Below are 17362 nucleotides of genomic sequence, written 5' to 3' on the forward strand. Positions count from 1 at the left end.
ATAATTAATGCCTCGGGTACTGCAGACTGTCTTGGTGTTTGTTATTTTTTTGTTTTGTTTTTAAGGCGGCTTTCACACTACGTTTTTTTAACATGCGTCGTCATGAACGTTTTTTTAAACGCAAAAACGGATCCAGTGCAAATGCGTTTTCATTTCAATACATTTGCAATGGACTCGCGTCAGCATGCGTTCACCTGCGTTTGCGTGCGTTATAGTGAGGATCCAGCGACTTGCAGTTTTTTAACTTTTTCAAATACGCTACTTGTAGCGTTTTTGAGCTGCGTTCAAATACTGCAAATTGCTGGATCCTGACTATACTGCACGCAAACGCATGTGAACGCTGGCATGCTGATAGACAGGATCCTGCTTGCTGTCTCTCCTCTCTCCCCTGCCTGAGAGCGGGGGATGCTCGTAACCAAGGTAAATATCGGGTAACCGCGGGCTTAGTTACCCGATGTTTATCTTGGTTACGTGTGCAGGGAGCTGGCTCCTAGCAGCTGCAGACGCTCGTAACCAAGGTAAATATCGGGTAACCGCGGGCTTAGTTACCTGATGTTTACCTTGGTTACATGTGCAGGGAGCAGGCAACCCTGCTCCTAGCAGCTGCAGACGCTCGTAACCAAGGTAAATATCGGGTATCCAAGCAAGTTACCCGATGTTTACCTTGGTTACGAGCCTCCGCAGCTGTCAGATGTCAGCTCCCAGTCTTTCACGTTCAGTTCCCCTCACTCCCGATCACATGACTCCATTGCTTGCCCATAAACTTAAAGTGACAGGATCCTGCAAAATAACACATGCATTTTTCTTTGCAAAAACAGGATCCACTTTTGCATGCTAAAAAAAACGTAAAGTGAAAGCGGCCCTAACTCTGGTGTGCTGTTCCTCAGATATTCCTCCTGGAAATATCTGCTGATGTTTTTTCCTGGCTAAACCCTTTAAAGGAATGCTATGGCTATGTGCACACATTGCAGGGGGTTTTCTGTCCTTTTTTCATGCATTGTTTCTTGCTTATATTACTCAGTAAAAGCAAGGAGAAAGCATCCCAGCAAAGTCTATGAGAATCCTGACTTGCTGTGGACACGCTGCTTCGTTTTTTCCTTGCAGATTTTGTTGCTAAAAAAAGCAGCAGCATGGTCACTTGTCTCTGTATTTTTTTTTCTGCGTTCCTATAATCCCCTGCAATGCTTTTATCACTACAGTGGATTATATCGCAGCAGTTCGGTTCACACCATGCATACAGCATGGTGCGTGAGGCTCTCCATAGCTCAGTAACCCGGGATCTTTATGGTGACGACCCAGGGTTCCCATGGTAGCGATCGGGTCCCTGTGATCGCATCACAGGGACCCGATTACCATGGAGAGATAAGTGATCCCTATCCTTGCCTCCAGAATGCTGTGATCACATAATTCAGGGGGTTATACTGCAAGAAGAAGCGCGGGCACCATTCCTGGCAGTGAGAGCCAGGTTTCGGCTGTAACATTAGCCGGAAACCCAGCAGCGATTGCGGGGGTACAGTGCCTGAACCCCCGCGATCGCCATGACTAAAAACAAAAAAAACAAAACAAAAAAAAAAAAACACAAATAGCAGGAAAAATGCATATGAAAAAAGGCGTAAACGCAATAAAAAAATGCACGTTTTTTTCTGCTGCGTTTTTCTTGCCAAACCATGCTTTTTTGTATGCAGAAAAGAAGCACATAAAAAGGCAATGTGGGCACACAGCCTATAGGCATAAATTAATGATAAAATCAGATAAATGTGTTCATCGTCTGGTTAAGCCCCCATTAGATCACTATTGGCTGATCGCTGGCTTGGAAGCCTCGGCCGACCGTTCCTGTATTCTCCATGTGAGAGCCGCCGCTCTTCTCCTCCGATATCGGCTTATATTCAGGGAGAATAAAAGGATCGGAGGGCTAAGATCCAAAAGGATCAATTCTTCTCTACTTTGATATCATCTGTCGGGGGAAGGGTCGAGGTCTTCATACACATTAGGCTAATATGGCTGATAACAGGGAACACTACCATTAAATTGCACAGTTACTCATGATAGGCTATAATTTAATAACAATATGCAGGAACTCCGAGTATATGGTCCCTTTAGTTTGTAGTCTTACTATGGCTCAGTGGTGTAATTGGTGATCAGACTGCACCCTGATTATGGGGGTCCGCAGAATATTTAAAGGGGTGTGGACCACAGGCACAGACTGACTGCATATGTGGGTGCGGAGTTTGAGAATGTCTGATAGGCGCGATTACACAGCATGCACATAGAGAAGGAGCGCGCGGATTTCCCCCTTCTCAGACAGGGTGCAGTGCTCTTGGTCTTTTCTGTGTGATTACGGGGGGCTGCAGACAGTGGGAAGGGGGTGCAGACAGAGGTGCCACTACCTGACAGCTCATCGGAAAGCAGAGTGAGAACAATATCAGGCAGAAGGGGTTTGGAAGGATGGATCAGGACAGGTGCACTTTTAGCGCTGCGGATAGAGGCTGATGGCAGGGCACTGTCCCCAATGGATCGGCTCCTCATGGCTTTAAAAAAAAAAGAAGACAGGAAAGACAGGAAAGATGGGGGAGAAGAGGGACCGGAGGAGAGGAAAGAGAAGTGACTGATGAGAGTGCAGCAAAACCACAAGAAGCAGGTAAAAAGTGAAATTATGCACGAGGAGACACTATTACATTGTGTGCTAATATGGAGCAGCCCGGACCGGTGGAGGCGGCAGCACGGAGCAGATACGAGGACATGGAGGACAGAGAGAAGGGCAGACACAGAAAAATATACCACACACAGTAAAATCACATTGAAGCATGAAAACGTGGAAAGCAGATGAGGTCCTAGTGGAAATAGACCTGTCCCGAAAGCTCCCACCCAGACCGGGTATCCAAGGATATCCTTCCAAGACATACCCACAGAAGAACGGCAATGGCCAATCCCAAGAAATACAGAGGCAGGTCTACAAAGTGAGGACCCAAGGAGGGGCACCCCAAAATGTGGCCTCCAGACTTCTGTGTGCACGGCTTGAGGAGGGGGAGTGGATCACATTCATCGGTCTTATGCATGGTATGGTATCCAGAGCAATTGTGCAAGTCATACAACGACAGCAGTGCCGCTCTGAGCTAGAACGGGCCCCTTATAAAAGTAATTAGCAACTGCTCCACTTTGCCCATTAGTGATTACTCCAGTTTGTAGATATGAAGTTTATAAGGTGGTCCACGCTCCGAATCCCCCAGCAAGGATTGGCATCTCCTGCTCTGCAAGACCAGACCCATCATTGTATCATATGGACCAGCATTTATTCTGCAAGGCGCCATGCATGTAGACCGACGTGGCCCACGCCGCAGATGGAGGGGTCTTCCCTAGCGAAAACCGCTGAATATCCGAGGTCTCAGAAACCGGACCCTTAGATGTCAGATGATTATAAGATGATTATAAGACTGACGGCTTTACATTCTCTAATACTGGAGAAGATCTGGAAGAACATGACAAATGAGACTTGTGCACTGAATGCCCTCCTGCCCACCTGTCTCCAGCCCACCTGCCGGCAGCTGTGCACTGAATGCCCTCCTGCCCACCTGTCTCCAGCCCACCTGCCGGCAGCTGTGCACTGAATGCCCTCCTGCCCACCTGTCTCCAGACCACCTGCCGGCAGCTGTGCACTGAATGTCCTCCTGCCCACCTGTCTCCAGCCCACCTGCCGGCAGCTGTGCACTGAATGCCCTCCTGCCCACCTGTCTCTAGCCCACCTGCCGGCAGCTGTGCACTGAATGCCCTCCTGCCCACCTGTCTCCAGCCCACCTGCCGGCAGCTGTGCACTGAATGTCCTCCTGCCCACCTGTCTCCAGCCCACCTGCCGGCAGCTGTGCACTGAATGCCCTCCTGCCCATCTGTCTCCAGACCACCTGCCGGCAGCTGTGCACTGAATGCCCTCCTGCCCACCTGTCTCCAGCCCACCTGCCGGCAGCTGTGCACTGAATGCCCTCCTGCCCACCTGTCTCCAGCTCACCTGCCGGCAGCTGTGCACTGAATGCCCTCCTGCCCACCTGTCTCCAGACCACATGCCGGCAGCTGTGCACTGAATGCCCTCCTGCCCACCTGTCTCCAGCCCACCTGCCGGCAGCTGTGCACTGAATGCCCTCCTGCCCACCTGTCTCCAGCTCACCTGCCGGCAGCTGTGCACTGAATGCCCTCCTGCCCACCTGTCTCCAGACCACATGCCGGCAGCTGTGCACTGAATGCCCTCCTGCCCACCTGTCTCCAGACCACCTGCCGGCAGCTGTGCACTGAATGCCCTCCTGCCCACCTGTCTCCAGACCACATGCCGGCAGCTGTGCACTGAATGCCCTCCTGCCCACCTGTCTCCAGACCACCTGCCGGCAGCTGTGCACTGAATGCCCTCCTGCCCACCTGTCTCCAGCCCACATGCCGGCAGCTGTGCACTGAATGCCCTCCTGCCCACCTGTCTCCAGCTCACCTGCCGGCAGCTGTGCACTGAATGCCCTCCTGCCCACCTGTCTCCAGCTCACCTGCCGGCAGCTGTGCACTGAATGCCCTCCTGCCCACCTGTCTCCAGCCCACCTGCCGGCAGCTGTGCACTGAATGCCCTCCTGCCCACCTGTCTCCAGACCACCTGCCGGCAGCTGTGCACTGAATGCCCTCCTGCCCACCTGTCTCCAGACCACCTGCCGGCAGCTGTGCACTGGAGGGAGAGTAGAGCCACAATGATAAGGCTGGAGCACTGTGTGTGGCAGGTACAATCATCACAGGGTCCACCTCAGCCCAGGAATTACAGCCAAGAGGCGCTGCAGAGGCACCAGGGCTGCTCCCATGTGTGAGTGATGGATTAATGCAGGATTTGAGGGTTATAAACAAATTAAATGGAGGGACCAACATAGAGGACACCGAGGAAGGGGTAGAGTAATAATACACAGGAGAATACAGGTGGGGGGAGTGATAATATACAGGAGAATACAGGTGGGGGGAGTGATAATATACAGGAATATACAGGTGGGGGAGTGATAATATACAGGAATATACAGGTGGGGGAGTGATAATATACAGGAATATACAGGTGGGGGAGTGATAATATACAGGAATATAAAGGTGGGGGAGTGATAATATACAGGAATATACAGGTGAGGGAGTGATAATATACAGGAATATACAGGTGGGGGAGTGATAATACACAGGAGAATACAGGTGGGGGAGTGATAATATACAGGAATATACAGGTGAGGGAGTGATAATATACAGGAATATACAGGTGAGGGAGTGATAATATACAGGAATATACAGGTGGGGGAGTGATAATATACAGGAATATACAGGTGGGGGAGTGATAATATACAGGAATATACAGGTGGGGGAGTGATAATATACAGGAATATACAGGTGGGGGAGTGATAATATACAGGAATATACAGGTGGGGGAGTGATAATGTACAGGAATATACAGGTGGGGGAGTGATAATGAAGGGAATTTTGTTACTTACCGTAAATTCCTTTTCTTCTAGCTCTTATTGGGAGACCCAGACGATTGGGTGTATAGCTACTGCCTCCGGAGGCCACACAAAGCACTACACTAAAAAGTGCAAGGCCCCTCCCCTTCTGGCTATACACCCCCCGTGGGATCACGGGCTGCTCAGTTTTAGTGCTAAAGCAAGAAGGAGGAAAGCCAATAACTGGTTTAAACAAATTCACTCCGAGTAACATCGGAGAACTGAAAACCGTTCAACATGAACAACATGTGTACCCGCAAACAAACCAAAAATCCCGAAGGACAACAGGGCGGGTGCTGGGTCTCCCAATAAGAGCTAGAAGAAAAGGAATTTACGGTAAGTAACAAAATTCCCTTCTTCTTCGGCGCTCTATTGGGAGACCCAGACGATTGGGACGTCCAAAAGCAGTCCCTGGGTGGGTAACAAAATACCTCAAGTTAGAGCTGCAAGACAGCCCTCCTCTACGAGGAGGCCACTGCCGCCTGCAGGACTCTTCTACCTAGGCTGGCGTCCGCCTAAGCCTAGGTATGCACCTGATAATGTTTGGTGAAAGTGTGCAAACTCGACCAGGTAGCTGCCTGGCACACTTGTTGAGCCGAAGCCTGGTGTCGTAATGCCCAGGACGCACCCACGGCTCTGGTTGAATGGGCCTTCAGCCCTGAAGGAACCGGAAGCCCCGCAGAACGGTAGGCTTCCAGAATTGGTTCTTTGATCCATCGAGCCAGGGTGGATTTGGAAGCCTGCGACCCCTTGCGCTGGCCAGCGACAAGGACAAAGAGTGCATCAGAGCGGCGCAGGGGCGCCGTGCGGGAAATGTAGATTCTGAGTGCTCTCACCAGATCTAACAAATGTAAATCCTTTTCATACCGGTGAACCGTATGAGGACAAAAGGAAGGTAAGGAGATATCCTGATTAATATAAAACGAGGATACTACCTTAGGGAGAAACTCCTGAATGGGGCGCAGCACTACCTTGTCCTGGTGGACCACCAGGAAGGGAGCCTTGGATGACAGCGCTGCTAGCTCAGACACTCTCCGAAGAGACGTGATCGCTACCAGAAAGGCCACTTTCCGTGATAGTCGAGAGAGTGAAACATCCGTCAGAGACTCGAAAGGCAGCTTCTGGAGAGCAACTAGTACCCTGTTCAGATCCCATGGATCTAACGGCCGCTCGTACGGGGGGACGATATGACAAACCCCCTGCAGGAACGTGCGTACCTGCGGACGTCGTGCTAGACGCTTCTGAAAAAACACCAATAGCGCCGAGACTTGCCCTTTAAGGGAGCCGAGCGACAAGCCCTTTTCCAACCCAGATTGCAGGAAGGAAAGAAAAGTAGGCAATGCCAATGGCCAGGGGGACACTCCTTGTACAGAGTACCAGTAAAAGAAAATCTTCCACTTCCGTGGTAGATCTTAGCAGACGTGGGCTTCATAGCCTGTCTCATGGTGGCAACGACCCCTTGGGATAATCCTGAGGACACTAGGATCTAGGACGCAATGGCCACACAGTAGGTTCAGGGCCGTAGAAATCAGATGGAAAAACGGCCCTTGGGACAGTAAGTCTGGCCGGTCTGGTAGTGCCCACGGTTGACCGACCGTGAGATGCCTGTCGCCAGAGCTCTTTGATCGTCATGAAAACCGGGACCTTGCTGTTGTGCCGATTCGTGAAACCCGTCCGGGTGCAGAGACCATTCTCCTGCGTCCACGCCCTGGTGACTGAGGAAGTCTGCTTCCCAGTTTTCTACGCCCGGGATGTGAACTGCGGATATGGTGTATGCTCTGTCTTCCACCCCTAGCAGAATCCGGCGGACTTCCTGGGAGGCTCGCCGACTGCGTAGCCCGCCTTGGTGGTTGATGTATGCCACCGCTGTGGATTGTCCGACTGAATTCGGATCTGTTTGCCTTCCAGCCACTGCAGGAAGTCTTGCAGGGCAATATACACTGCCCAGAGCTCCAGACAATTGATCTGAAGAGTGGACTCCTCTGAAGAGAGTCCTTGATCGTCTGAGAAAGGGGGACGTTCCTGTGTAGGGACATCGACTTCCCCTCCCATTAGCGAAGAATGTTCTATTGAAGTGGACGCAGATGAAACTGCGTGAAAGGGACTGCCTCTGGATGAGGTGTCTCCTTGAAGGAGAGACTGCACCCCCGTCTGTAGTGACCGCTGTTTGTCCAGTGGAAGCTTCACCATCGCTGAGAGAGTGTGAAACCCCAAGCTAAGATATGCCAGCGATTGGGTTTAACTTTGAAAAGTTGAGGACCCACCCGAAACTCTGGGAAGTCTCCAGCGCCATGTTCAGGCTGTGTTGGCATGCCTCTTAAAAGAGTGCCTTGACAAGTAGATGGTCTAAGTAAGGGATCACAGGGTGACCCTGAGAGTGCGGGAGTGGTCCCACTGCTGCCATGAACTTGGTGAAAACCCGTGGGGTTGTCGCCAGACCGAAGGGTAGGGCTACGAACCGAAGATGCTCGTCTTCAATAACGAATCGTAGCAAACGCCGGTGCTCTGGAGCAATCGGCACGTGGAGATAAGCATCCTGATGTCTATTGATGCTAGGAAATCTCCTTGAGACATTGAGGCAATGACGGAGCGGAGGGATTCCATCCGGAACCGCCTGGTTTTCACGTGCTTGTTGAGCAGTTTAAGGTCCGGAACGGAAGGAGTCGTCCTATTTTGTCACCCCGACCAGATCGGAGTAAAAAGTGTCTCTTGTTCCTGAGGAGGAACCGGGATTACGACTCCTACTGCCTGCAGAAGAGCCTCGGCTCGGCCGGTGAGGAAGTTTTTGCGACAAACTGTCTCTCACCCACCGGCCATTGACCTGTGGCAGTTAAATGTCGCTAAAGCGGGGGAGTCTGCCACCGACCGCGGACGCGGAGAGAGAGGGCTGAAAGTCATGAGGAAACCGCCTTGGTAGCGGTTCCTCCGGCTGCCTTCTCCGGGCGTGATTGAGCCCGCCAGGAACCTGCGCCCCTCTGAGCCTTTTGAGTCCTGTTGGACGAGGGCAATTGGGACGTGCCCGAGCCTGGGAAGGACCGAAACCTCGACTGTCCCTTCTCCTGATGGGTCTTGTTTGATAGCTGGGGTAAGGAAGAATCCGTACCCTTGGACAGTTGAATGATTTAATCCAACCGCTCACGAAACAGTCTGTCACCAGATAAAGGCAATCTGGTTAAGCACTTTTGTGGAAGCAGCATCTGCTCCAATCCCTTAACACTAGGAGCGTAACAACACGGAGTTGGCGGACGCCACTGACGTACGGCTCGTAGAGTCCAGGACAGCATAAACAGCTTGAGTCGCAATGCCGACATTGCGAGGTGAAGGACGCTACTGCGGCCAAGATGTACCTGTGACCGCGTCCCTCTGCGCAATACTAGCTGAAATAGCTTGGAGTGCCTCTATGGCTGCGAATGCCGGGGCAACCGACCCGCCGATAGCTTCATAGACAGATTGCAACCAGAGGGCTATCTGTCTGTCAATGGCATCTTTAAGTGAAGTCCCATCTTCCACTGCAACTATAGATCTAGCCGCAAGCCTGGAGATTGGGGGATCCACCCTTGGAGCGCTTGAGCACGTCAGGGGGGAAGAGACAACGCGTATCCTCAATACGGTTGGAGAAACGCTTATCGGGATAAGCGTGGTGTTCCTGGACTGCTTCTCTGGAGTCAGAGTGACCAGAAAAGTACTCAATATACGCTTGAGATACCGAAATAGGGATTTCTTCTGCTGTGAAGCTGACCCCTCCACTGGAGGAGTTGAGGGAGAAATACCCAACCTTCCATTGATGGACGCTATAAGATTATTCACTATAGCGTCACCATCCGGTGTATCCGGATTGAGAGCGGTCTCAGTATCAGAGTCCTGAACAGCTACGTCTGCATCAGCATACAGAGAGTACTGTGATGAAGTCGAGGGCCGTTCTTAGGGAGCTCGCTTAGGCCGTCTGGGACTGTCGTCCGTGTCAGAGCCTGCACCCTGGGATGCATGGGACCCTCCTGGAGCCATGATTTGTTTCGAAATCAGGGTGGCCAGGGGCATTGAATCAACATTGCCCAAGGTCTGTCTGGACTGCAAAGTCTGTAAGATGTTAGTCATAGTCACAGACAATATATCAGCGGAAACTGCAACTCCGTCCCTGTCCCTGGACAGGGATCACAGGTGGTTCTTTTGGCCACCTGTAGCAGAGACCCCGTTGAGTAATTGCACACACTGGGGGTCCTGGAACAGTATCGCATGCAGTACAAGCAGCATAGAAAGCCTGTGCCTTGGCACCCATGCTTTTTTTTTTTTTTTTTTTTGCTGTCTAGCCATCTAGGAGCATTAGCCAAGAATAGCGACCGTACAGTGCAATGTATAGCATACAAGCATGAAGTACAATAAACACTTCAGCACATGCAGTACAAGGAGCATAGAAAGCCTGTGCCTTGGCACCTTTGCTTTTCTGCTGCCGTTGTCTAGTTATTCAGGAGCATTAGCCAAGAAAAGCGACATACAGTGAATGTATAGCATACAAGCATGAAAATAACCACTGCAGAACATGCAATCCAAGCAGCATTGAAAGCTTGTGCCTTAGCACCCTTGCTTTTCTGCTGCTGTTGTCTAGTCATCAAGGAGCATTAGCCAAGAATAGCGACATGCAGTGAATGTACAAGCATGAAAATAAACTCTGCAGTACATGCAATCCAAGCAGCATTGAAAGCTTGTGCCTTAGCACCATTGCTGTTTGCTGCCGCTGTCTAGCCATCTAGGCGGGTAGACAGCCAAGAATAGCCCTTACAGTGCAATGTAAAGCATACAAGCATAAAGGACACATGACACTGCAGCACATGCAAGACAAGCAGCATATAGAGTCTGTGCTTTAGCACCCCTGATCTTTTGCTGCTGTTTCTAGGTCTGCATCCTGAATAGCGACCGTACAAAAGTACAACAGGACACTTCGGCATTAGTGGGTCAGCACTTTAGTTGCCGCTTACCGCCCGCACAAAAGCGGGTGTGTGGCGCCGGAATCCTGTGCTGGTAGCTCAGCGCTTGTCTCCGTTTTCCCGCTCTGCGTGCCGGAATGGCTGCCGGCGTCCAGAGGAGAGGGGCGGGCCGAGGGCGTGCCCGAGACAAGAGCGGGAACCCGGCGCCCACTGTGTCTAGTGAAGGGGGCTGGAGAATGCAAATAAGGCTCCAGCCCTCGGCGCTGCTATAGAACAGCGTCTCTCCCTTTCCCTGAGTGACAGGGTGGGGGCGGGAACGAAGCGGCGCTAGGCCGCAAAAGCCGGGGACTAAAGTTAGAAGCGCCGCCGCCGTAAAAGCGCGGTCGGCGCGTCCCCGGCGCACTACAAGTCGCAGCTGCGCCGCCGCTCCAGGGGCGGTCGGCGCGGCGGTCCCCACACGTAAAGTCCCCCAGTAATCTGCAGGGACTATAAGCCCAGCGCACAGCGCTACAGTCCCCGGCGCACTAGCACACCCAGCAAGCCTGGAGTGTGCGTGGCCTGCCATACGGGGACACAGAGTACCTGAAAGTTGCAGGGCCTTGTCCCTGAACGGCACTCCCGCTCCACATCCAGCAGGTTCTATGGGTCTGTGGATGGAGCCCGGCCTCAGGGCTTGGTGGCCGGAAAGATCCCACTTCCTCAGAGCCCCTCAGGGGGATGGGGAAGGAAAACAGCATGTGGGCTCCAGCCTCCGTACCAGCAATAGGTACCTCAACCTTACAAACCGCAAGTGGGGTGAGAAGGGAGCATGCTGGGGGCCCTAGTATGGGCCCTCTTTTCTTCCATCCGATATAGTCAGCAGCTACTGCTGACTAAACAGTGGAGCTTATGCATGGATGTGTGCCTCCTTCGCACAAAGCTTGAAAACTGAGCAGCCCGTGATCCCACGGGGGGTGTATAGCCAGAAGGGGAGGGGCCTTGCACTTTTTAGTGTAGTGCTTTGTGTGGCCTCCGGAGGCAGTAGCTATACACCCAATCGTCTGGGTCTCCCAATAGAGCGCCGAAGAAATACAGGAATATACAGGTGGGGGAGTGATAATGTACAGGAATATACAGGTGGGGATGATAATATACGGGAGAATACAGGTGGGGGAGTGATAATATACAGGAATATACAGGTGGGGGAGTGATAATATACAGGAATATACAGGTGGGGGAGTGATAATATACAGGAATATACAGGTGGGGGAGTGATAATATACAGGAATATACAGGTGAGGGAGTGATAATATACAGGAATATAAAGGTGGGGGAGTGATAATGTACAGGAATATACAGGTGGGGGAGTGATAATATACAGGAATATACAGGTGGGGATGATAATATACGGGAGAATACAGGTGGGGGAGTGATAATATACAGGAATATACAGGTGGGGGAGTGATAATATACAGGAATATACTAGTGGGGGAGTGATAATATACAGGAATATACAGGTGGGGGAGTGATAATATACAGGAATATACAGGTGGGGGAGTGATAATATACAGGAATATACAGGTGGGGGAGTGATAATATACAGGAATATACAGGTGGGGGAGTGATAATGTACAGGAATATACAGGTGGGGATGATAATATACGGGAGAATACAGGTGGGGGAGTGATAATATACAGGAATATACAGGTGGGGGAGTGATAATATACAGGAATATACAGGTGGGGGAGTGATAATATACAGGAATATACAGGTGGGGGAGTGATAATATACAGGAATATACAGGTGGGGATGATAATATACGGGAGAATACAGGTGGGGGAGTGATAATATACAGGAATATACAGGTGGGGGAGTGATAATATACAGGAATATACAGGTGGGGGAGTGATAATATACAGGAATATACTAGTGGGGGAGTGATAATATACAGGAAAATACAGGTGGGGGAGTGATAATATACAGGAAAATACAGGTGGGGGTGATAATATACAGGAAAATACAGGTGTGGGGGTGATAATATACAGGAATATACAGGTGTGGGGGTGATAATATACAGGAATACACAGGTGTGGGGGTGATAATATACAGGAAAATACAGGTGTGGGGGTGATAATATACAAGAAAATACAGGTGTGGGGGTGATATTATACAGGAAAATACAGATGTGAGGGTGATAATATACAGGAAAATACAAAAGTGAGGGTGATAATATACAGGAAAATACAGGTGGGGGTGATAATATACAGGAAAATACAGGTGTGGGGGTGATAATATACAGGAATATACAGGTGTGGGGGTGATAATATACAGGAATATACAGGTGTGGGGGTGATAATATACAGGAAAATACAGGTGTGGGGTGATAATATACAGGAAAATACAGGTGTGGGGTGATAATATACAGGAAAATACAGGTGTGGGTTGATAATATACAGGAAAATACAGGTGTGGGGGTGATAATATACAGGACAATACAGGTGTGGGGGTGATAATATACAGGACAATACAGGTGGTGGTGGAGGTAATAATGTATAGGAGAATTCAGGTGGTGGTTGTGGACCCTCATTCATCAATACTGCGCTCCAATGCACTCATAGGGCTTTTGACAGGGTCCTTTTATTAAAGAAGGTACTATAAACTTTCCAGAATAATGTCGCCATCGATAACTGTGGTTTTGTGAACTGGATGGTAAAATATATAACTGGATTTTCCATTTTAATGTAAATAAAGCTTCATTAGTGCCTTACGTCCCGCGGCTGAGCACCTGACACCGCCAAAATACACTATCAGGGCAGGTTCTTACATTCTGGATGTAAAGGAAAAATTCCATTATCTGACGGCAAAACGTTCGATACCACTATATTTCTTACATAATGTAAAAGCTTCATTTACACAAAAAGGGAAACCCCAGTACTGAAAGGCGAGGACCGCACCTTTATATATGGGACTGAGGATGAAGGCAGCTCAGCACCGTGCATGGTGTGGATTGTACACAATGAGGATGGGGTCTGGACCGAGTGATGGTGGCCGACACCTTCTGGTGATAGAAGTTCTATCTGGACTCCTCACATTGTAACGTGGCAGTTTATCGCCCGCAGTGAATCCGGGAACCACCGAGGTCATGGGCTGATATGAGCAATGAGATATGACCGATGTAATATTCACATACCTATAGTTTTCTGCCTCACGATACTTCTGGCTTTCTCGGTGCCAGGTGACCCGGTGGTTGTGGCACTGCGCTGGCGCATTGGAGCTGCTTGGCCAGGCTGCTCTCTGCTCCACCCTCGTGAGAACGACTTGTCCACTGCACCTTTCTGAAATTCATGGCCTCCTACATATAGGAAAACACAAGAAAAAGATAACCGCGCTGCACAGTACTAGCCAAGCTACGACATGTACAGTGGGGAAGAAAAGTCATTAGTCAGCCCCCAATTGTGCAAGTTCTCCCACTTATAAAGATGATAGAGGCCTGTAATTGACATCATAGGTAGACCACAATTATGAGAGAGAAAATGAGAAAACAAATCCAGAAAATCACATTGTTTGATTTTACACGGATCAGTTGTCCTGGTCCCTTTGCAGAGAAACAACCCCAAAGCGTGATGTTGCCACCGCCATGCTTCACAGTAGGCATGGTGTTCTTTGGATGCAATCCTGCATTCTGTCTCCTCCAAACACGACGAGTTGTGTTTCTACCAAACAGTTCTACTTTGGTTTCATCAGACCACATGACATTCTCCCAATACTCTTCTGGATAATCCAAATGCTCTCTAGCAAACTTCAGATGGGCCCAGACCTGTACTGGCTTAAACAGGGGAACACGTCTGGCACTGCAGGATCTGAGTCACTGGCGGTGTAGTTTGTTCCTGATGGTAGCCTTTGTTACGGTGCTCCCAGCTCTATGCAGGTCATTCACTAGGTCCCCACGTGTGGTTCTGGGATTTTTTTCTCACCGTTTTTGTGGTAATTTAGACCCCCATGGGGTGAGATCTTGCGTGGAGCCCCAGATCAAGAGAGATTATCAGTGGTCTTCTATGTCTTCCATTTTCTTATTATTGCTCCCACAGTTGATTTCATCACACCAAGCTGCTTGCCTATTGCAGATTCAGTCATCCCAGCCTTTTGCAGGGCTACAATTTTGTTTCTGGTATCCTTCGACAGCTCTTTGGTCTTCACCATAGTGGAGTTTGGAGTGTGACTGTTTGAGGTTGTGGATTGGTATCTTTTATACTGATAAGTCCAAACAGGTGCTATTACTACAGGTAATGAGTGGAGGACAGAGGAGCCTCTTAAAGAAGAGAGCCAGAACTCTTGCATGTTTTTAGGTGACTAAATACTTATTTTCCACCATCATTTACAAAAAAAAGTGTTGCCAAATCAGACACTGTGATTTTCTGGATTTGTTTTCTCATTTTGTCTCTCATAGTTGTGGTCACCTATGAAGTCAATTACAGGCCTCTCATCTTTTTAAGTGGGAGAACTTACATAATTGGTGGCTGACTAAAAACTTTTTTTCCCCACTGTATGATTGTATGCTTCCAATAATTATGGCGTATCAGTTTAAGGTTACAAAATAGTTAACTTTTACGGAAAGAACAACATTGTGCTCAATGGATCTATAATAAGTCAATATGTTCCATTGTGTACCAGTGGCATATACAGTCATGGCCAAAAGTTTTGAGAATGCTACAAATATTAATTTTTACAAAGTCTACTGCTTACGTTTTTCTAATGGCAATTTGCATATACTCCAGAATGTCATAAAGAGTGATCAGCTTAACAGCAATTACTTGCAAAGTCAATATTGGCTAAGAAAATGAACTTTAACCCCCAAAGCACATTTCAACATCATTGCATTCCTGCCTTAAAAGGAGCAGCTAACATTGTTTTAGTGATTGTTCCATTAACACAGGTGTGGGTGTTGAGGACAGGGCTGGCGATCAGTCAGTCATGATTAAGAAAGAATGACGCCACTGGACACTTTAAAAGGAGGCTGGTGCTTGGTATCATTGTTTCTCTTCAGTTAACCATGGTTATCTCTAAAGAAACACGTGCAGCCATCATTGCTCTGCACAAAAATGGCCTAACAGGGAAGAGTATCGCAGCTACAAAGATTGCACCTCAGTCATCAATCTATCGCATAATCAAGAACTTCAAGGAGAAAGCTTCCATTGTTGCCAAAAAGGCTCCAGGGCGCCCAAAAAGGACCAGCAAACGCCAGGACCGTATCTTAAAACTGTTTCAGCTGCGGGATGGGACTACCAGCAGTGGCGAGCTAGCTCAGCAATGGCAGCAGGCTGGTGTGAGTGCTTCTGCACGCACTGTGAGGTGGAGACTCTTTGAGCAAGGCCTGGTTTCAAGGAGGGCAGCAAAGAAGCCACTTCTCTCCAGAAAAAACATCAGGGACCGACTGATATTCTGCAAAAGGTACAGGGAGTGGACTGCTGAGGACTGGGGGAAAGTCATTTTCTCAGATGAATCCCCTTTTCGATTGTTTGGGACATCTGGAAAACAGCTTATTAGGAGAAGAAGAGGTGAGCGCTACCACCAGTCTTGTCTCATGCCAACTGTTAAGCATCCTGAAACCATTCATGTGTGGGGTTGCTTCTCAGCCAAGGGAATCGCACCACTCACAGTCTTGCCTAAAAACACAGCCATGAATAAAGAATGGTACCAGAATGTCCTCCAAGAGCAACTTCTCCCAACTGTCCAAGAGCAGTTTGGCGTCCAACAATGCCTTTTCCAGCATGATGGAGCACCTTGCCATAAAGCAAAGGTGATCACTAAATGGCTCATGGAACAAAACATAGAGATTTTGGGTCCATGGCCTGGAAACTCCCCAGATCTTAATCCCATTGAGAACTTGTGGGCAATCATCAAGAGACGGGTGGACAAACAAAAACCAACAAATTCTGGCAAAATGCAAGCATTGCTTATGCAAGAATGGACAGCTATCAGTCAGGATTTGGTCCAGAAGTTGATTGAGAGCATGCCAGGGAGAATTGCAGAGGTCCTGAAGAAGGGTCAACACTGCAAATATTGACTTGCTGCATTAACTCATTCTAACTGTCAATAGAACCTTTTGGTCTCATAATATGATTGCAATTATATTTCTGTATGTGATGTAAACATCAGACAAACACAATAAAAAACCAGAGGGCAACAGATCATGGGAAAATATAATTTTGGTGACATTCTCAAAACTTTTGGCCATGACTGTACTGTGAGACAAATCCTATGTTGTAAATTGTAGGAGGTGAAAAGGCGCAGATGGGGGTCTTACCCGGATAGGGGTAAAATGCAGTTGGGCGAGTTTAACTCACCTGAGTTAGTTGTGAAGGTCGTAACTACTATAGAAGCATTAATATAGGGTATCTGTCTGCCGCAGTCCCCATAAAGGATAATTAGTATCAGTTGTGGAAATACAAGGGTTAATACTGCGCTGCCATACAGGAAAAAAAACTTCAAAGGTTCATGGAAGATCAAAAGTGATATTTTTTACTCCATGCGTTTCGAAGCAGGAAAGCTCCTTCTTCAGGTGTAAATGACAGATGTACATGATGTACTTGGACATCTGTGAATTACTCCTGAAGAAGAAGCTGTTCTCCTCCAAAACGCGTGGAATTAAAAAAAAAATAAAAAAAAATCACTTTTGATCTTAAACCATTGATGTTTTTCTTCTTGCATAGCAGCGCGGTATTAACCAGATCGTGTGTTGTGGCACAGATGGGAATGCAGCCTAAGGTCGGGTTAATAGGAGTTCATTTTACGTCCCATAAACAGACGGGAATGCCCTGACTGACCGCAGATCTTCCATCCCAAATAGACACATATGTAAGATCAGGTTGGGAGACCCACCGCCAGACCGGGTATTACGGTTCACATACGGGCCGCAATGTACACTTGGCCTAACCCAAGATGCATGGTCTGATTTAAAGCAAACCCATT

The 17362-nt window shown here is 48.9% G+C and overlaps 1 protein-coding gene across 5 annotated transcripts in view; it reads right to left on the reverse strand.

Moving 5' to 3' along the window:
• Nucleotides 1–17362, reverse strand: part of RALGAPA1 (Ral GTPase activating protein catalytic subunit alpha 1) — a 371616-nt gene that overhangs the window by 221052 nt on the left and 133202 nt on the right. For 3 of the 5 annotated variants that reach the window (XM_075330775.1, XM_075330773.1, XM_075330776.1), the window contains exons 16-17: nucleotides 13584–13745; nucleotides 2388–2528 (exon numbers count right to left, since the gene is read on the reverse strand). In XM_075330775.1, coding sequence (XP_075186890.1) covers nucleotides 2388–2528; nucleotides 13584–13745 — 303 coding nt within the window. The remainder of the gene's footprint in view (nucleotides 1–2387; nucleotides 2529–13583; nucleotides 13746–17362) is intronic. The other 2 variants (XM_075330777.1, XM_075330774.1) reach the window with 1 other exon arrangement.

Source organism: Anomaloglossus baeobatrachus, chromosome 12, assembly GCF_048569485.1.
Source record: "Anomaloglossus baeobatrachus isolate aAnoBae1 chromosome 12, aAnoBae1.hap1, whole genome shotgun sequence".
Classification (NCBI taxonomy): Eukaryota; Metazoa; Chordata; class Amphibia; order Anura; family Aromobatidae; genus Anomaloglossus; species Anomaloglossus baeobatrachus.